General features: G+C 43.9%; 1 protein-coding gene across 1 annotated transcript in view; it reads left to right on the top strand.

The window, feature by feature from the left end:
- DOP1B (DOP1 leucine zipper like protein B) overlaps positions 1 to 20964 on the top strand; it is a 72580-nt gene extending 51616 nt beyond the window's left edge. Inside the window, exons 24-37 of the mRNA XM_087818398.1 lie at positions 3097 to 3152; positions 4268 to 4372; positions 4468 to 4534; positions 5999 to 6143; positions 11016 to 11098; positions 11333 to 11442; positions 11564 to 11710; positions 12715 to 12776; positions 13266 to 13394; positions 15827 to 15963; positions 16458 to 16513; positions 17245 to 17406; positions 19662 to 19791; positions 20282 to 20964. Of these exons, the coding sequence (XP_087674524.1) occupies positions 3097 to 3152; positions 4268 to 4372; positions 4468 to 4534; positions 5999 to 6143; positions 11016 to 11098; positions 11333 to 11442; positions 11564 to 11710; positions 12715 to 12776; positions 13266 to 13394; positions 15827 to 15963; positions 16458 to 16513; positions 17245 to 17406; positions 19662 to 19791; positions 20282 to 20533 (1641 nt within the window). The 3' untranslated portion in view covers positions 20534 to 20964. The remainder of the gene's footprint in view (positions 1 to 3096; positions 3153 to 4267; positions 4373 to 4467; positions 4535 to 5998; positions 6144 to 11015; positions 11099 to 11332; positions 11443 to 11563; positions 11711 to 12714; positions 12777 to 13265; positions 13395 to 15826; positions 15964 to 16457; positions 16514 to 17244; positions 17407 to 19661; positions 19792 to 20281) is intronic.
- The last annotated feature ends 494 nt before the right edge of the window (positions 20965 to 21458 follow it).

Raw genomic sequence — 21458 nt, forward strand, 5'->3', positions numbered from 1 at the left:
GGTTGGTGATATTTTGTTTTTTGTAATCCTAACCTGAGGACATGTTGATTTTTTTTTAAAGGGGGTGGGGAGAGGAACACTGATGGTCACTGAGAGAGAAACGTTGATTGGTTGCCTCAAACCCACAACCTAGGCGTGTGTCCTGACCGAGAATTGAACCGGTGACCTTTTGGTATACAGGACAATGCTCCAACCAACTGAGCCACACCGGCCAGGGGTTAACCTGGTATTTTAAACAGAGTGGGGGTATAGGGAGGGGGAATGAACAGGGACTCCAGCAAAGTCAGGGAAGTGGAAAGGGGTATTGGTCAGTATGATTAGGCCCCCTGGGTTTGCTTATGCACTTACTGCTTATGGAAGGCAGGCTCCAACACTGTCATGGAGACTGGGAGACAGGGGCCTGTCTTTCTTGATGTTTCAAAGGGAGGCTCCCAGGTCATTGAGAAAGACATTCCTGAGTTGTAGGAGATTCATATACATCTCAAAGGAACAGGAAGGATTTACAGCTTACACTTCTCTGAATAAATGCTCTAAGGAAGGGAGGTTGCAGCCTCTCAAGTGTTGGCTGAATGGATGGCAAGTTGTTTTGGCAGCCTCGAGCTTTCTCAGGCAGGCATTTATGGGGGCTGCGGACATGCCCTTGAGCTTCAGGAAACTGTGCTGGTGTTAGTCAAGTCTCTTAGTGTCGGGGTAGACAAAACTGTGCTGAAAGTTTCAGTCTTTCCAGGCCAAGGTCAAGGCCTAATTGAGAAAAGGGCTCAGAGGAGCCGGAGTAGAGTTCGCTGTTTTATTCTTCAGTATTTAATTAGATAGAAACCAGAGATTTATTTCAACCTTGAAATAACTGCCTCCTATCAAGTGATTTAAAATTATACAGTTAGAAAAAAATTTTAAAAAAATTCCCTAAATGAAAATTAGTGGAATGGACAAAGTGATTATTAAAATATTTTACTCAGATATTTGTACACCAGTGTTCTTAACAGCATTAGTCACAATAGCAAAAGATAGAAGGAGCCCAAGTATCCATCAACAGATGAAGGGATAAACAAAATGTGGTACATAAATACAATGGGATGTCATTCAGCTTTAAAAAGGAAGGCGATTCTGACATCTGCTACAATGTGGATGAACCTTAAAAACATTATGCCAGTGAAAGAAGCCAGTCACAAAAGGACAGATATTATATGATCCAATTTATGAGGTTCCCAGAGTGGTCAGATTCATAGAGACAGAGAGTAGAGTGGTGATCACCAGGGGCTGGGGCAGGAGGTGTTAGTGTTTAATGGGGACACAGTTTTAGTTTGGGAGGATGGGAGTTCCAGAGATGGATGGTGGTGATGGTTGCCCCAAAATGTGAATGTACTGAGTACCACTGAACTGTGCACTTAAAAATATGGTTAGGATGGTAAATTTTATGTATATTTACTACAATAAACATTTTCATAAGAAGAAAGGAATATTGCCTGTAGACATTAAGGCCCTCACACTCGGCATGGTGAGCAAAAGCTGAATCTTGGAATCAGAAATATGTTCAGCCATTTCCTACCCCATAGTGAGAAAACTGACGAAGAATATTTCAGTAGTTTTATAGCCCTGCCAGCCTTGGAGTAGAACTCTCCATTTGGGCTTCTCTGCAAGGGCCTCTTGCCCGTGCCCAGGGAAGCCCTCTACAGAAACGTCTGCACTGGACAGCCTGGCCCTGCCTGGGCTCTCACCCATCAGCGATGTGTGGGCCTGGTCCCCTGCATTCCACATGTTCCCTGAAAGTCCACCTTGGGCATCAGTGAAACTGTGCCTGCCCTCCGCCAGCCTGTATTCTAGTTGGGAGGCCAGGTTATGGAACCCACTAAGGGCTTAAGGAATCAACATAAAATGGACATGGCAACTTCCACGGGTTGGTCTGTCAGAGGTCAGCCCCATGTCTCCCATGAGTGTCTCGTAGTCTTGTTACCTTTCACTGTCATACATAAATACAAAAGTAACTTGACCCTGGAGAAGCAGAGCAGGGATAGAGAGTCTGTCGGATCCTGCGTGGATTCGCATGGTGACTCTGAGCAAGTCTCGGGTCAGGCGGTTGACCCTCCACGCTGGCGGCTGTCCTATGAACAGCATCGCAGGGTGAGCGGCCCCTGGCAGGCTCTGTGACAGCCTTTGTACTGACAGAGCAGGCGGTTGTAGGTTTTCTTCCTTCACATTATTTGAATTTCTACAAATATCTGCAACTTATACCTCCAGGCTTAAAAAAAGACTCGATCTTAACTGTCTGGCTAGTTTTTGGCTGTTCAAATAACAAAATTACATTTTGTGGTTAGTTCAGTTAATTAGCTCAACTTCTATAATTTCTACAAATGCTGTTTACAAGCATAGAGGAAACCAGTGTCTGAGTAATTCCAGCCACTTAAGATTTGGGAAAGTTGCCTGGGCTAGGTTTCAGGGAATTCCTTGAGCTAAGAATTAGGAGTTTTCATTGTCTCTTGTCTGTAGCTAGTCACAGGTATTCAGAAGGGTCAGCACTGGCCCTCAGCTCTTTGTTTGGGGAGGTTCAGCTATAATGCCAAATTTCCCATGAGTACTTGTTAACAGCCTGAGTGGACAGTATGTCAGTGTAAAGAGAATCTCTGGAAGTCTGGTACAAGGGGCACTAAGATTAGGGACCTCATAGGATACAGTTATTTTTGTTACACGTGGTGGATACTTTTACGTCGCTTATTAAATTGTAAAGACTCTGGCTAAAAACCTTTGCTTTCAACCCTGGCCATTTTGGCTCAGTGGTTAGAGTGTTGGTCTGCAGACTGCAGGGTCTCGTGTTTGATTCCCGGTCAAGGGTACATACCTTGGTTGCAGGCTTGATCCCCAGCCCCGGTCGGGGTGCATTCAGGAGGCAACCAATAGATGTGTCTCTCTTACATTGATGTTTCTCTATCTCTCCCTCTCTCCCTTCTACTTGCTCTAAAAAAATCAATAGAAAAAATATCCTTGGGTGAAGATTAACAGAAAAACCACACCTCTGCTTTTTTAGGATGCAGAATCTGCTTCACTCTTATTTGAATTCACTTCCCAGTAACTTGGAGTAATGGGTTTTGCTTTAATTTTCAGAAGTCGCCACTCGTGGACATCCCTGTGCTGCAGTTTTGCTATGTTTTCATCCAAAGGTAAAGCAACCCCCCAAAACCACTTCTCAATTACAGGTGCTACTGCAGAGATTGCAAATAAGAGCCCTGATTCTCGTCTCAGTTCAGTGAATATCTGAGTGGTGTCCTAATTCCTCCTGAGGCAGGGGAATGCCCTGAAGGTCTTCCTTTTCCTTCTCCAGGGATCTCATCTGACGTTTTAAAATCCATGTGCTGTGTGCTGAACACTATGTCAGCAAAGCTTTATGTGAGGCCTGGTAAACGTTCCAAGAAACAGTTTAAATTAAATTGATACCAAAGAAAAGTATTCAAGACCCCTTTCAGAAAAAGGAGAAATGATTATGTTTGGGGCTTTTCCATGTGTTCTGCTGGGTGGCCTCTGCATGGATTTACGGAGCTTAATCTCCACCGTCAGCAGCCTTAGCTACAGAGGGCCTTGGAGCGGATTCCCTACACACTTCTCCAGGGATGGAAGGCTCATGATCACTGACGTGGTGACAGTAGTGAGCATCTGTTATGCGGCCTTAGTGACACCTGAGCTTTCACAGCAGCTGCAGGTTCGATTTTGTCATCCTCCCTTTGCAGAGGAGGCACTGCTGAGTTTGCTCAGGAGTAAGTTGAGGACCAGGCTTGAACCTGGGGCCCTCTGGCTGTGGCCATGCTGTGCAGCCTCGCTTTGTGGCAGCAACCCCAGTCCTGCTCACTCAGTCCCTGTGACAGTCCCTTCACCTGAGGAAGCTGAAGATCACCTTCCCAGAGGTGACTCCTGACCTGTCGCTTTGCCACCTTTGGATGGGTGACTCTGTGTCACCAACATTGTTGGAGAAGCCATATTTAGATCAAAACAGCCCCAAATGATCACAGATGATCCTCTAGGTTAAGACTTATTTTGTAGAGGAGGAAATCAGGAGCATCTGACCCATTGGCTGTGGGATTTCAGGTCTCCAAACTTCAAGTTCTTGCAGGAAAACCAAAATTTAGCTTGTGTCTGTTGTAACTGAAAAAAGAGTAAACAGATTAGTCAAATACGCCACCTTCCCTCTGTTTCCCAACTGCCTGGACTGAAAATCTGCTCTTCAGTAAGGGTTTTGTTCTGACTTGCTCATGGCTGGTGTTATCCCTGTGTTTGAAAGTAGGCTCCCAGTGACAGCCTTGCAGGAGAACTTCCCTTCGTTGCTGGGCGTGCTGAAGGAGTCTGTGCAGTTGAACCTGGCCCCTCCTGGGTACTTTCTGCTTCTCAGGTACCGTGCCCCAGCATTCATATCACCGCGGTTTCTGCTGGGACGTGTTTGATTCCTGCAGCATTCCTGGTCTGAAGCTGATTGTCTCTCAACAGCGTGCTCAACGACTTTGTGACACGAACACCCAACCTGGAAAGCAAGAAGGATCAGAAGGACTTGCAGGTCTGTGTGGGGAAAGTGTAGCAGATGGTTACTGCCCTCTATCTTTAGAGGGTTTCATTCTAGGTAATAGCACTGGGCAGAATCAGACCTTTGATTTGCGTCTGTTCTCAGGTCTCACTTTCTCCATCTCTGCCTTCAGAGGGTTTGATACTCTCCTGTGAAGGTTGTATGTTCAGTTTGAGCATCTACTGTGCATATGGAATTGACCTTAAGCGTGCTGGGGATAGTAAATCTGCCTCTATACGTAGGTTTCTTTCCTTAACATCTCCCCCCCCCCCCCCGATTAAAGCCAATACACACTCACAGGGAGTTTCAAAAATACTGAAAATCAAAGGTGAAACCCAGAGAAGGAAAATCTTGTCTTTAAAGTAGAAGGCAGCTATAAACCGTCGTAATGACAGAGTTAGAAAATCGCTACGTTTCAGCCATTATGAGCACTGATTGAAGGGCTTTTTGAGTTAACGGTTTGGATGTAAGCTGAGATACACGTTTTACTGCTTTGGCAATATTACTGCCAATGGTTAGGATCCCTGGCATTTGTGAAAGGTCTGTCCAGTTCCCAGCTCTGAACCGTTGCTGTGTAAGGTGTGGGAAAGCATCGTTGGGAGTCCACTTGTAGCAAAGAAGTATCTCAAGCGGGCAGGCCCGTTACCTGTAGCTGGCCCCCTGTCCCTGCAGAGCTTTGACCTCAGGTGTACCCTCCTCGCCTCCTAACAGGCAGGTGCACTCTTCCTTCAGGCCCAAACACAACTGCTGGGCTTACGGTGGAGTCAGGCCTGTTCACTCCTCAGGTGTCAAGGACCCACAGCTGCTGTCAGCTGGTGATGCTCGGTGATGCTGGCCTGAGAAACCCACCAGTGTTCCCACCCCTTTATCACAGTTTCCTGAGCAGATCCCTCACTGACTTACTCCTGACCTCGAGGACTCCTCCCTTCACCCCCGTTGAGTCCATTTAACTTACTTAATTTTGTTCCTTGTCTTATTGTTGAAAGGTGCATTTCTAGCAAGAACCTGTGTTCTGAAGAAACCAGAAAAGTGATCTCTAGATGTACTGTGCAGCCATGACATCCTGTTTATATACTCTGTATTTTATCTCCATCGCCAGTGCAGTAGTCACCAGCCACCTGTGGCTGTTGAGCCCTTGAAATGTGGCTGATCTGAACTGAATGTGCTGTGAGTGTAAAATACACATTGATTTCAAAGACAGTACCAAAAAGAAGGCAAACTGTCATTAATAATTTCTATATTGATTACATGTTGGTAATATTTTGGACATATTGGATTCAGCATTACCAACTCATTTCTTTCTACTATCTTTTAATGCAGGTGCTAGAAAATGTAATATTACTCACATGGTTCACATCAGTGGCTTGCGTTGTATTCCTGTTGGGTAGTACTCTTTCAGGCACTTGAGATTCTTTCCCTTAACAAACTTCCTTTCGTCTTTCTCCTGATTCCTTCTAGGAAGTCACTCAAAAAATCCTGGAAGCTGTGGCAAACATTGCTGGCTCTTCCTTGGAACAAACCAGCTGGCTGAGCAGAAACCTGGAGGTGAAGGCGCAGCCTCAGATCTCTCTGGAAGAATCTGATGCCGAGGAAGATGTGTGCGGTAGGTGTGGAAGGGTCGGATAGGAATACCTGCTGCGGGCTTGTGGGTCTAGTTTTCCCTTAAGCGTAAACTCTGTTTTTACTTCTTACAACATAAGTCGGATGTGTAATAAATAGTAGGGTTCCACTAACAGTGACCTGACTGACATATTCCCATGTTAATCCCTCACTGAGCCTAGATGGGGGTCCACAAAAGGAACTTCCCAAGATAGTTTGCACAGACTCAGTGATAGAAATCTTTGTGGAATTTAATTTTAAAAAAAGGGAGAATGTATGTTTTTCTTTAGGGAACTGTGGAAAGAAACAGTAAACCATCCAACCGTTGTCAGGCAGTTTACATCCTGTATTTCATTTCTGGCTAACATACCCTTGCCTGTCAAGGTCCTGTGTTTCATGATTGCCCAATGTGAAGACTTGATAAGGGAGGCCACACAGAGACTAGGCACACCCAGCCTTATTACTACTTAAAGCTTCCTGGGAAAATGGTTGGAAGACTTTATCAGTCTACTTGGAGGACCACTGCTCAGCCAGATACTCTGGAAGAGTGAATTAAATGCAGTAGTGTAGATCATCAATTGCCAGTGCCCTGAAGACCACCAGACAAGTGTGTCAGTCAAGCAGATCTTAGGCTGTCAGACCTGCAGTGAGGGAGAAACTTCGCAGTCATAAGAGTGTCTCACCAGGGGGAGTGCGGAGGATGTTTATTGGGTGGTGGGGCCTTGGCTGAATTGTTGGTGGCAGATCTTTCAGTGGTTGGGATGGGAACTGGTTGGGATTGGGCAAAGTTAATGATAAAATACCTTTGGATTGGTGGGCACAGCATGAGGCGAGGGGCCAGAGCGGAGCTTGCTGAGCACATTGCTCGTTTTGACACATAAACTATTTTAGTTGGTTTACAGTTTTTCTTTCAGGACTAAGTCTTTCTTGGAGCAAGTAATTATCTTTGTTAGTTCTCAGTGTTACTTAACACAGGGACAGGAAAGTATGTCCAGCCTCAATATTGCTTAACACTGGACAAGAAAATCAATTTGGTCTCAGTTTTATTGACCTGGGGCAAAAAATATGTTTAAGTTCTCAATAGCACAGTATCCCCCACAAAGTAGATGTTGAGAAACTGTTCTATCATATTTTACTACCTCTATCATTATCATTAGCAACAGTTACATCAGAAACAAAGCTGAATCTGTGATTTTTAATATATGGGGAAAACGTGTTAGGAAGTTAGGGCTCTTTTCCACGTAGCAAAAATCCAAAAACAACATAAAACTTCGCCTCACCCAGCCGGACGTGGTTCAGCAGTTGAGAATCGACCTGGGATCCAGGAGATGGAGGTTCAATTCCCGGTCAGGGCACATGCTGGGGTTGCAGGCTCGATCCCCAGTGGAGGCGTGCAGGAGGCAGCTGAGCAATGACTCTCATCACTGATGTTTCTGTCTCTCTCCCTCGCCCTTCCTCTCTCTGAAATCAATAAAGATATTAAAAAAACAACAACAAAAAACCGTTTGCCTCAGGTGAGCAGCCCGGGCATGGCGCTCAGGTGAGGCTCATCAGGCCCCGCGTGGCCGGCTGGAGCAGGGACTGAAGGATGGGCGCCACGAGAGCTGGGCTCCCACCGAGGGGGCTGTTCCCAGGAGGAGGAGGGGCGGTGTGCTGGACAGACTGTGGTGCCACCGTCCAACCTCTTCTGTCATATTTGTTTGATAGCTAGTTTGGTGGTTTGCATGAGAGGAATAATTATACTCTATAATGAAGATACTGTAACTAGAATACTATCATTGGCTGATGTAAACCAACAATTATGCTTTTTTGGGCTGTGGTTATGGTTTTAGTTGTGGTTCTAGAAAAAGAGTGCTTGCATTTCCTTGGCCAATTTGTCCTCAGTTGTTCCTGCCTTTTGTATAGATACAGATTGACCAATGTCTCCACCACTCACCTGTGTCCAGTCTAGTGAGTGGGCCTGGCTTTGGTGCAATAATTAACTTTAATCTCAAGACAATACTGTAGTAATTACCTATTTGTTTTTAGAAACCATAGCTTTCTAAAGCTTGAGGTGACTTTTGAGCTTCTCAGTAAGACTTAATTGTCAAAGTATAAAGCACCAGAAACCGAGTGTTTGGACCACAACTCTGTTGTTTCAGTCTTGAACAAACCAAGTATACGCACCAGTCATATAACTCATGATACAGAATGGGGCTTCTGAGTGGCATGTTTTCTCCTCTGGAAGCTGTGCATACAGTGGGTGTGTAGGTCCTTACGTGTAAACATGTGTCTGGTATGTGCCATGCGCTGTGTTCTGGATACTGGCGTCACAGCAGCTAACAAGAGCCTCTGCTCTTGTCGGGGCATGGAAGATGGTAATCAGAAACTGAATTAACAAAAATATCTGTTCAACTCTTCTGAAAATCTAAAATTATTTCAAACAAAAGTTTTTTTTAAGGGCAAAAAACACAAGTATATTAACAAGTGAATTTCAGGTGGCCCATACTATTCTAAGGAAATCAAAGTAATGCATAAATAGTGACTGGGAGGGGGCAGGAGCCACTTGAAATGTTGTAGAACATGTCCCCAAGAAAGATGAGGGGTAGGCATGCAAAGACCTGGGAACGCACCACCCAGAGGGGATGGCGGGTCCTTGAGGTGGGAGTGGGCTGAGATCAGAAAACCTGAAGACCACTGTGGTGGGGGGAGCTTACTGCCTGGTCGAAGAGGTCAGGGAGAGAGTGGGGGCCAAAGGGTGCCAGGCCTGATAGAGAGCATGGCTGCCAGCTTAGATTGCATCCCACTTGATGCTGCGGGAAGTCATTAAGTGTTTAGAGCAGTGATGGGATCTTGTTCAGTCTTTAGAAAACATCACTTTGGCTGCCATGAGCAATATGGGCTGTATGGAATGAGGGCAGAAATTGGAAATCCAATTAAAAGGATTTCGCTGTGGTTTGGGCAAGAGAGGATGTTGGCACTAAGGCCAAGGTAATAGGGAAAGGTGGACTGATTTAAATGCAGCGTCAATAGAATTTGCTGATGGATTGTAGGTGGTGGTTGAAAAAAAAGGTCAATCAAGAATGATTTAGGTTCTTGGCTTAAGCAATTTATTGAGGTGGAGCAGACTGAAGCAAGAACATTTTGGACAGTGAATTTGAGCTTGGTTTTGCACAGATTACATTGGAGATGTCTGGAAAAGAAAAGGAGCCAGAAAAGACAAAGCCTTCACTGGGGTGGGAGAAACACCGAGAACATAGAGTCCTGGAAATTATGAGAAAAGTGTTTCAAGAAGGAGGGAGGAAGCACTCAGTGGAAGGCTGTTGAGAAGTAGAGTAAGGTAAGGACAGAGACCCACTGTCCTTACCTGACAGTGTGGAAGTCATTGGGGGATGAACACTGGATTGGGGTGGGTGGGGAAGAGGGGGGAGGTGAGGAACAGGAGACAATGTCTGTACATAACTCTTGGAAGCTTGGTTGTCAGTAGGGCAGCAACCAAGGAGAACTGAGGACCAAAGAATGTCTTTTAGCATTTTGAGTTTATTTTTAAATTTTTTAATTGATTTTAGAGAGAGAGGAAGGGGGGATGGAACAGGAAAGAGAGAGAGAAACACCTAGTAGTTGTTCCACTTATTCATGCACTCATTGGTTGCTTCTTGTATGTGCCCCGACTGGGGATCGAACCTGAAACCTTGGCGTATAGGGGCGATGCTCTAACCAACTGAGCTTCCCTGCCAGGGCCTCGTTTTGAGTCCATTTTTAAATTGGAGTGTGCCAAAGTGTGTTTGTGTGGTGATGGAACAGTGCATCAGAGAGGAAGAAACTAACACCCGAGAGAGAAAGGCTAATTAGGAAGCAAAGCCCTGGTGGCCACAGAGCTGGGTTAATATCAGAAATGGAATGACTGCTCTTTGATAGGAGCCAGGGACATGTCTACTAACACAAGAGACAAGGCAGGGAACACGGATGTGAATGTTCTAGTGTAATAGTTCATGGTGGTCAAACCAAGGGCGTTCTCATTTCATTGCAGTGATTTTCTCAATGAAGTATGAAGTGAGGGTATTAGTTGGAAAGGGAGGGTGGTGGTTATTGAGGGAGCATGTGAAAGAATTACGTTGCAGAGCGGAAAGCCCCATACCGCTAAGGAACATGTGGTGGCATCGGGTCTCTTTTGAGATTCTTGCTCATGAAATAAAGCAGGACCCATTTCAGAGCATTTAGCTACACAAAACTACGTAGGCAGATCCTGGGGGTTAGCCAGCATTGCATTTCTCCAGGTGAGAACTTCAGAGGGAGAGAAAAGCAAAAGAGTTGATGTTTTCAAGGTTGATGATAGACCACGGGGTGTAGGTGGGGAGATAGTGGGGTGAGGACCTGCATGAGCTGATGGGTAGTTAAGGGGGTGGACTCAGGGATTGGAGGCCTCTGCAAGGATTCAGGAATCACCAGCGTGGGGTTCCAGGAGTAAGTGAGCAGGAAAGATAAAGAGACGTGGTCCTTCCAAGACACCAGAAATGCAAGTTTTGGAAATTGGTGAGGCCATTGGTATGATGGTGACAGTGGGTGGCTGAGCTGGAGCACAGTAGGATTGTTGGAAGAGAAAAGGTCAAAGGGCTCAGAGGCCAGGACGCTAGATCGATCATCCAAGGGAAGGCTGACGCTCCAAAGATGATGACAAAAGTAAGAATTGGGAGGAAGACAGTGTCGGGGGCTAATTTATTTGATTAAAATATGCAGATTATTAGTTGCTGAAATTGAGCATATTAACAGAGAAGACTGCCTAAGTTATGTCTGTATGCATAACCAATATGAGAGGTGGGAACTCGTGACTCGTGTTCATGGGGCATAGGTGCCCCATCCATCATGGTTACAACACAGGTGCCTCTTTTGTTAGCAGATGCTGCTGCTGCTCCTTCGACCATGGTGTCCTCGTCTGCACCTTCGGTGTACAGCGTACAGGCCCTCTCTCTGCTGGCAGAGGTAAGTGCACGCCTGACTGTCATCCCCTACGGAAGCGACTGCATCCGGGATCTTTGGGAAGGCGTGTCTTCCCAGAGCCATGAGTGTGGGCTGCACGTCCCAGGTGAGCTCAAGTCAGTCTTTGCCTCCAGCTGCACTGTGGAGTTTCCTGTTAGGCCATATGTACCTTGAGGACTACATTTCTTACCTTTGCTTGGTTCACATTTCTCTCTTCTTACAACCCCGTTCTTCCAGGTTCTGGCATCTCTCCTGGACATGGTTTATCGAAGTGATGAGAAGGAGAAGGCCGTGCCACTGATCTCCCGCGTGCTGTACTATGTGTTTCCTTACTTGCGCAATCACAGGTAGTGTGCTTTTGTTGTATCCCACCCATGTATGCAGGACAGCAGGTTATGGGAAATGCACCTAGTGGCTTTCCTTGTCAGTCTCTGACCTTGACCCTTCTCTCCTTGCACCCCCATTTAGTGCCTACAATGCTCCCAGCTTCCGGGCCGGTGCTCAGCTGCTGAGCTCTCTGAGCGGTTATGCCTACACGAAACGTGCCTGGAAGAAAGAAGTCCTGGAATTATTCTTGGACCCTGCCTTCTTTCAGATGGACACGTCTTGTGTGCAGTAAGAAATGCTGTCCTGATAAAATGTTCCCTGAATCTCCAACTGGAAAATTGTTTCGTCTCACATAAATAATTCTTATACCTGAAATGGCAGCAGAGTTAGCACCAACTCAAATCGTGGGACATCTCTGTCACAAACTCTAGTGTAACTGTGTTTTGTGGGACAGGAATTAAGTCTCTTAAAAATACAAAGGTTCTTTGTTTTAATCAAAAAGTTTTCAATTAAGAGAGCATGTTATTCCTAAAGTGCTTACTACAGGGTCCCAGCCATTCTTGGTCTAGCCCTACTTTATCTTGTAATCACAGAATATTTGACACTGCTGTGTCCCTGTCCCACTTCTCTGCTCACACTCATGAGTTCTCACTGAGACCTTGCAGCCTGCCAGGCCCTGTGCTGGCAGCGAAGGTCCATGGAGATACAGCTAAGAGGCGCACTTCCTGCACCTTTTCCTTGGAGGCCAACAAAACCACTCTGTGTCTGCCCTCTGGCGTGGCTGAATGTGTCTTTATTAATGGCAGGGACAGAGGGTGGAGATTGGTCAGCTTTTTCATGTGGCCTGGAAGTTTGCCCTGCCACCACCAGAGCCAATGGCTCTCACCTGGTAACCCTGTTGTCCTTTGGGGGTGCCCATTGGAAGACTCGCGTTTGTCTTCACTGCTCCCCATTCTCCCTATGAACACAAGTGTGTGAACGTCATCCTGTGTGAATGTTTTTAAGGCAGCCCTTGGAAAAGCCAGAGTACCTGACAGTGTATGCTTTCTGTTATGGTACCTGGAAGTTATTCCTTACTCCCTGCTCACTTGTTCCCTTGCTTCCTCCCTGTGTTACAGTTATAAATGAAAAGCTTTGGCTTAGCTTTCCCTCATGTAAAAACTACTTATTTCACTAACTTTTTGGAAAGTAGTTTTTAATAGATCTGAAAGGGGCATTGGTCTTTTCTTAGTGCTTTTAATCAGACTGTCATCTTTTGCATATTTAACTAATTTTGCTTTTTTAATATCCAGTTGGAAGGCCATTATTGACCATCTTCTGACTCATGAGAAAACGATGTTTAAAGATTTAATGAGTAAGTTCTGTGTTACTTGCACTTAAGTCTCACTTTAAGGGACCAGCGCCACCATAACCAGCTTCTTCCACATATTTCAAAGCCCCCCTCACACCTTCATGGTGCCGCCTGAGCCGCAAACCGTGATGTTCTAGGCGTAATATGTCAGGACTAAACGAGTGAGCCTTTCCACTTCTGTCATTGGCAAGATGCCTTAGCCAAGCTTTCCTACAGCTTTATTGTGGAGAAATACTTTTGAAAGTTATAAGTTTACCATAATTTATTAGGAGAACTTTTCGTGTGCCTCATGTTTTCTTCTAATCCTGTTAAGTATCATTAAAGAAATAAGTACTTCTACAAATAAACATGCAAATAATTATCACATGCCTTTACTTAATTAAGATCGTGGTTTTTCACCAGGAACATAATTATACCAGTATGAATTTCCTGTCACTTAGCTGTAATTGCAGTTTTCGCACTAAATGGAACTTATTTCCTATATTTTTCTAGGCATGCAGAGCAGTTCCTTAAAACTATTCTCAAGTTTTGAGCAGAAAGCCATGCTGCTAAAGCGCCAGGCTTTTGCTGTCTTCAGTGGCGAACTCGATCAATACCACCTCTACCTTCCTCTGATACAAGGTAAGAAGGCATCACCCCACAAAGGCCTCTGAGTGGGGACCAAAAAGATCCAGAGGCAACACTGTCCCCTTTAAGCTGTGTGAGTCTGGCTCCCCAGGTCCACCGGAGTACTTCCCATCTTCTGAGGTCCTGCACATATCAGATCTATTTCCACATCAGGATACGGATGCTCAGAGATTAGCATCTGCCTAATGTGTTGCCTCTAACTGGCAAAACCTGGACTGACACCTGAGCCCTGTGCCCCAGCGACAGGTTGTGGTCTTCAGCAGGTGCCTTTGAGGCAGGTGGAGCGGGGGACTGCTCTAGTTTCACGGGTGGGAAACAGGCACAGAGAGCAAGATGAAACCTCCCGCATGTCACTGCCCCTGTAGTCACACCCTCCACCCATCCCTCACCCCAGGCAACCACTGATCTGTTCTCCATCACTTTGATTCTGTCACTTTGAGAATGTTACATAAATGGAAGCATACAGTATATAACCTTTTGAGATTAGTTTTTTTCATTTAGTGCAATATCTTTGAGTCCACCCGAAGGCAAGTGGGGGAACGTCCCTGGGGTACATCAAGAGTTTGATCCTCTTTAGTGGGTAATTATTGTTCTATTTTACGGATGTACACACTTCATTTACCCATTTACCTCATAGGTGTTTGGGTTGTTTCCAGTTTTGGGGTATTACAAATTAAGCCTTTTTGATAAACATTCACATATACCTTTTTTTTAAAAAAAAATATATCTTTACTGATTTCAGAGAGAGGAAGGGAGAGGGGGAAGAGAGAGAGAGAGAGAGAGAGAGAGAAACATCAATGATGAGAGAGTCATTGACAGGCTGCCTCCTGCATGCCCCCGACTGGGGATCAAGCCCGCAACCCGGGCATGTGCCCTGACCCGGCATCGAACCTTGATCTCCTGGATCCTAGGCCAGTGTTCAACTGCTGAGCCACGCCAGCCGGGCCATTCTACCAATCTCTTAATTGGTGTGTTTAGACAATTTACATCTGATGTAATTATTGGCATGTTAGGACTTATTATTCATTTTTCCCAATCTTTTTTCTCTCCAGTTTCAATAATTCCCATTGATTCTGTCTTCACCTTCCCTCTTTCCTCTGTCATCTCCGTTCCGCCCTTGAGCTCATCAGTGAGCTTTTCTACTTCAGTGATTATATTTTCTAGTTCTAAAATTTTCATTTAGTTCTTTTTTGTATCATCTATTTCTTTTTTGAGACTTTCTATTTTTTCTTTGTTTCTGTCTGTAATTGATTATTGGGAGTATTTTTAGACAACAGCTTTAAAATCCTTTTCTGATAATCCCAACCTTTGTCTTACCTCGGCATTGGTGTCTTTTGTTTGTTCACATTCTAGTTGAGACTTTGGGATTCCACACTACAGTCTTCTCAGATGCCCAAGCTGGCATAAAATTAAAAAAATAAATAAGTTTTTTTAAAAACCCCAGGGTAGCTCACCTCCAGGTCATTCCTTAAGTCCCCAGGTTCCTAGACTGTCCTGCCACCTGTTCTTCACCTTTCAGTTTTCTGATAGTTGGTTTATGTATTTTTTAAAATTCCATTAGGGAGAGAAATAGGGTGTAATCCACTTACTCGATCTTGTTGGAACCAGAAGTAGAAAAGAGCATTTGTCAGGTGTCCGAGCTGTTCATGATCCTTCCTTTGTTAGAGTGCTTGTAAAGGCAAGAAGCAATCAGCCAATTAAACTAGCGCAGATGAAGTTTATTACTAACATGCTGCAGCAAATCCTAACCAGCATGACCACAGTTCAGGTATTTGCTGTAGCAATTTATGTTCCTAAGAAACCTTAAGTTATGGGGGGGGAAGAAATCACATTGTACAAACAATTATTTCAGATGACAAGTGGGAAAGACTGTTGGGGCCTACAGAGTTGAATTTACAACATTTTAAATATTTAAAATTTTTCTCTGTAGGAATGAAACTTTTTGTTATGACCCTCAAATAGAAACGCTACTGAGTAAATCTATTTTATTCTCTTGCTCCACTTCCCACTTCTCACACCAAAATCAGCTGTCGTCTGCCAACCAACCTATATGGTCTATGGTCCATGATCCCATCACTCACCAGGGACTATCTTTGGTTTCTGTGCCTCATATTTCATATTAGAAGAAAATTTAGGTGGTCGTTGATCACCCAATGGGTTTGTGGCTTGAGCCGAAAATTCATGCCTTTCTCCTCAGCTATGGCAGGGGAAGGAGAGCCATGTGAATCCCTTCCTTTAGCAAAAGCCATGAACAAAGAGGAGGGCCGGGGTAGAGTAGATACAAAAACATTCTCCCAACACCTGTTTTCTTATACTGGGTGGTTATGAAATGTCAAAGCATTGACAATTTCGTTTTTTCTTTTTTGTCTGCTGAGAAACCCCAAACTGCATATTTGTGTGACGTCTTTAAAATCTTCTTTCCTTAGAACGCCTGGCAGACAATCTCAGAGTTGGACAGACACCCCTAGTTGCTGCTCAGATGTTTCTTTTTTTCAGAGTTTTGCTGCTAAGAATATCTCCCCAGCATTTGACTTCATTGTGGCCAATAATGGTCTCTGAATTAGTAAGTACAAATATTTTACCCTTGAAAGCAAAGGTGGAGTTTTTAAAAATGCTTTTTCATATATAGATATACAGACATATGCTACTTGACAATAGGGGTACATTCTGAGAAATGATTCGTTAGGCAAGTTCATGGTTGTGTGAACATCATAGAGGCACTTACACAAACCTAGATGGCATAGCCTGCTACACACCCAGGCTGCATGGTGTAGTCTATTGTCCCCAGCCTACAAGCCTATACAGCATATTATGCTTTTAGAAGAGGTTGAAACTGCAGTTACTTCTGGTGTTCAATCTAAGTTTGGTGTCATGGACTTTAGCACAAGTGACTCCATTTTGGACCTGTGGTTTTCTCTTTAGCTGTAGGTTGTCTTTTCATTTTGTTTATTATTTCTTTTGTTTTATTTGTTTTTTTTATAGACATATAAATTTTAAACATTGAGCTGTGTTTAATCTCTGTCAAATAATAACTTGAATTCACGTTTTATTTTTAAGATTCAGACATTCATACAGCTTGAGGAAGATCTGACAGAGGATGATGAATCGTTGAGGTAAGTAGGTAAGAGTCGATGCACATATGTGAAGGTTAGTGGACATCACTTTAAGATGTAGAATTATCTAACATAATGCTAAATAACATTTTGTTGAAGTTCTTGTGAAAGGACCACCTATTTTGATAATTTCTTAAAAGGACAAACCTTTTTATGGGCATTATGTTACCAGGCCAAAGTTGGTGTCCTTCATAAAGCCAAAACTCAAAATGTCAGAGTTTGGAGTAAGGAAAGTTCATTGATCAAGAAGGCATCAACCTAGAAGATGGGACTTAGTGGTGCCTCAAATCTATCTTAAGAAAGTACGGAGTTCAGGCTTCTTTTATGTCAAGGGGAAGAGAAATGGGAGGGGCAAGAGGTGACTGACAACTGCACCATTAGGGGTCTGAGGAAGATAGTGTTTAGTCTGTTGACCACAGTTAACTGTGAGTCCAATACCAAAGTTCTTGCAAATCTTTGATAAACAGTACATACTTCCCTTATCTCCAGGGAGAAGCAATTTCTGGTAAGGGGCTGTTTTTTGTAAAACTCACGCCCCAAGCAGAATTCCTTTAATGATTAGTGTGTCTACATGCAAGAAGCTATTTGCCTAAAGCCTTGGGAACAAAACCGGCTTGAACAAGACGACTCAGAGAGGCACCCAGCATTTCACTCTGTCGTAGTTGCGTAGGCAAATGGACTGCAGCAGATGTGAATGAGTTTATAACAAGAGTTTCTTTGCAAATTTATAGGAACAGCAACAAAATCAACAGAATGAAAGTTTCAGTTGCTGATGGAAATGGGCCCTCGGTGGGGGAGATTCCCCAGAGTGAACTCATCTTGTATTTATCAGCTTGCAAATTCTTGGACACAGCACTTTCTTTTCCACCTGATAAGATGCCATTATTTCAAACGTAAGTCAGATAAGACCATGTGTCCTCTTTGAAATAGGTGACTTTTCTTTTCTCATAAGCACTTTCACTTTTCTTTCCTATGCAGTATATGAGAAGCCACAGCATGGTTACTAGTGGCCAGTAAGCCTGCTGAGTACAACAAGGTTCAGATTACTTAAACATCTGTGATTTTGTGAATTTGGCTCACAGTGGTGCATTATGGGGATATGGGTATGTGTGTTTAGGTGCTTTTTGCCACTGAATGCTTAGAAAACAGGAGTCATGTGCTGGTGGTCATCAATGCATTTGTGTAGATTTTTTGGTCTTTGTTTTTAACTAACTAAATGGAACATACCATCTCTAATTCACTTTGCCCCTGTTGGCTTACATTTCCTGTAGGCTTAACACAGCTGCCCGCTCATCGTTTAATTTCATGCCTGGCCCCAGATTCCACTTCTCTCCATCCCATTCCACTGAAGAGAGTAATCATGTAGAAATATTTGTGTTTAAAAAGTGTGCTCTCCTTAAATGCATGTTATTAAGTGAAAGAAGCCAATCTGAAAAGGTTACATAGTGTGTAATTCCAACTATATGGCATCCTTTAAAAGGCAGAACTATGAAGAGTGTAAAAAGATCAGAGGTTTCCAGGGGTCGGGGAGGGAGGCAGAGCACAGGATTTTTAAGGCAGTGGAACGACTTTGTGTGTATAATGATGGTGCATGTCACCATATATTAGTCCAAACCCTAGAATGCTTGACAGCAAGCAAGAGTGAAGCCTGTGGTAAACTGTGGGCCCTGGGTGATGACAAGGTCTCGCTGAAGGTTCACCAGCTATAACAAGTGTACTGCTCTGGTGTGATAGGGGGAGGCCATGCATGAGGGGGCGCAGAGGGTATGTGGGAACTTTGTCCTCTGTGTTCAACTTTGCTGTGGACTAAAAAGTGTATTTTTTTTGGTTAATCTTCACCCGAAGATATTTTTTACATTGCTTTTGAGAGACAATGGAAGGGAGGGAGGGGGGAGAGAAGGAGAAACATGGATATGAGAGCAACACATCGACTGGTTGCTCCACCACACGCCCCAACCCTGGGAGCTGGGTGTGAACCTGAAACCCAGATACATACCCTTGACCTGGAATCAAACCCACGACCCTTCAGTGTGCCGGCCGACACGCTAACCACTGAGCAACACCAGCCAGGGCCCAAAAACCGTTCTTAAAAAGAAAGCCTTTTTGTTGTTGTTAATCCTTACCTGAGGATATTTTTTCCATTGAGATTTTTAGGGAGAGTGGAAGGGAGAAGGAGAGACAGACAGAGAGAGAAACATCTACATGAGAGAGAAACATCGATTGGTTGCCTCCCACACATGCCCTGACCAGGGCCTGGGATCGAGCCTGAAACTGAGGTACATGCCCTTGACTGGAATTGAACTCAGAACTCTTCAGTCCTCAGACTGATGCACTAACCATTGAGCCTAACCAGCTAGGCTAGAAAGCCTTTTTTTTTTTAAAAAAAAAATATCTTTATTGATTTCGGAGAGAGGAAGGGAGAGAGAGAGAGAGAGAAACATCAATGATGAGTCATTGATTGGCTGCCTCCTGCACGCCCCCCACTGGGGATCGAGCCCGAAACCCGGCCATGTGCCCTGACCGGGAATCGAACCGCAGTCTCCTGGATCCTAGGTAGAATGATGCTCAACCGCTGAGCCACACTGGCTGGGCGAGAAGGCCTTTTTTAAGTGGGTTCTGATGTATGTGAATGTACATAGCAGCGTTATTCATAATAGGCAAAAGATGGAGACAACACAAATGTCCATTGGCTGATGAACGGGTAAATAACATGTGGTATGTCCATACAGTGAAACATCCAGCAATTATTAGAAATGAAACACTGACACATGCTACAACATAGATGATCTTGATAACATGATGTTAAAGGAAAGAAGCCGGACACACAGGACCCCATATTGTATGATTCCATTTATAGGAAATGTCCAAAGAAAGAAATCTATAGAGTTAGAAACTATATTAGTGGTTGCCTAGATTAAGGGGGTGTAGGGGCCTGGGGGATATAAGCAGGAATTCTTTTCGGGTAATGAAAATATTCTGAAATAGATTATGGTGATTGATGTACAAATCTGTGGTATACTAAAAGCCATTGAGTTGTACACTTTAAACAGGAGAATTGTACATATATGTGAATTGAATTATAGTTCAATAAAACTGTTTCTAAGTGGGCACTGAGCCAGCATGCCTAAGCTTGGATTTCTCTCTCTAGTTACAGGTGGGCATTTGTTCCAGAAGTGGACACAGAGGGCCCTGCCTTCCTGTCAGATCTGGAGGAGAATCAGCAAGAATGCAAACCCCACACTGTTAGAATTCTAGAACTTCTGAAATTAAAATATGGTGTAAGTGTTTTCCTTTTTAAATTGTCTCTTCCTGGGAGAAGGGAGAGGGCTAAGTGAAGTATTTCATATACCACCTAAATTTAGTAAGTTGGAATAATTTTCAAAATTTCTCTTATCTGAGTGTTAAAACTTAGAGATGATTACAAATTCCATCTTTATTTTTTATTTATATGCCACTCTCTCATCCCAGTTGCTAAGAGGTCAGGCTCCCTGGCTAACACAATCATGTAGAAGCAGTTTATTATTTAGAGGAAGGGCCTGTTGGGGGAATGGCAGGGGCCTCCCATGGGGAATGGGTTTTGGGTGAACTCCTGGTGGGAAATGTCACTTGAAGACCTAGCATCTGAGTCTGTTTGGCTGTCCTTTGTGCTGACAGTTTTCATCAAGAACCATCTCTGGGGATTGACTGCCTGCATGTCACTTGGATCTCTAACCCTTAGCTAAGCCATGTCAATTTTATGGGGTTTTGTTGGGTGTGTTTTTTTTGCAGGAAATTAACAGCTCTGATGAGATCACCATGAAGAGTGAATTCCCTCTTCTGCGCCAGCATTCTGTTTCCAGCATTAGGCAGCTGATGCCTTTCTTCAAGACTCTAAACTGTGCTTTTAAAACCCAAAGCAAACTGCCCGCTGACCCCCGAGGACCTCCACTCTTAGAGTTTCCTGTCACAGACAGCCCAAGGGTCTTGAAACAACTGGAGGAATGTGTTGAGTATGATTTTTTGGAGCATCTGGAATGTTAACCTTCTAAGGCAGTTTGTTTAATCTGTTTACTGATAGTTCAGCGGAAACCAGGATGTGTTCTGAACAAGAAGAGAGCCAGAGTAGGCCTTTAAAAACAAGTCTATTTCAAGTTTGAAAGCAGATTTCAGATAATTTGCTGTTAGCAGCAAGACGCACCTCCCTAAATGCCTTGTAATATATTTGGATTGAATTATATGTTTCTTCCTCAATTTATGTAAAGAAAATAAAGTTAATATATCATCTAATGATAGCACAAAATTTGTAAGTTGAAGTAATGTATAAAGAGAATGAAGAGTTGTTTTCTTTGTTGACGTAGATACATGGGTCTGTCTCAGGATATTATTCTAAAAATGTTAACTTGTTGAATATTATTTTTAACCTTTCACACATACGTCCTTTAAAGTGTTTATTTTAGTACTACATTTTAGAACTAAAATACATTTCCTGAAAATAAGAATTGTCCATTATGATGGACTATTTAGCAGCGGTGGGCTCTCAAAGAAGTTATATGAGTGTATTTAACTCCTGCCCATTAAAATTACATGTTTGCACTGTTCAGCTGTGTAAGAAATACCTAGTTTTCAGAACTCTGACACCTGTCACCTTAGGTATGTTCCACGATGTACCTTGCCAGTACTTTCCATTTAACGTAGCCCAAAACAGCTATCAGGGAAACACTCTTGGGATTCTTCCCTCTTCCTCTTTCCTTTCTGAGATCTCTTTGCACTGTGTATACATCACTGCTCATTAAAGTAATCCCTTTCCAGGCACAGACTTCTCTAGCCTGGCAGCATGTCATCCCACTGTTTCCAAGCCTTTTTGTCTTATGCCAACTACCCCATTTAGAATCCTGGCTGGACACCCCTCTGCTGTGGCTTGCCTTCCAGACCTGCCTATCTCATCTCCCCATTTCAGCCACCAAAG

The sequence above is a fragment of the Miniopterus natalensis genome, chromosome 6 (genome assembly GCF_054644295.1).
Source record: "Miniopterus natalensis isolate mMinNat1 chromosome 6, mMinNat1.hap1, whole genome shotgun sequence".
Taxonomy (NCBI): Eukaryota; Metazoa; Chordata; class Mammalia; order Chiroptera; family Miniopteridae; genus Miniopterus; species Miniopterus natalensis.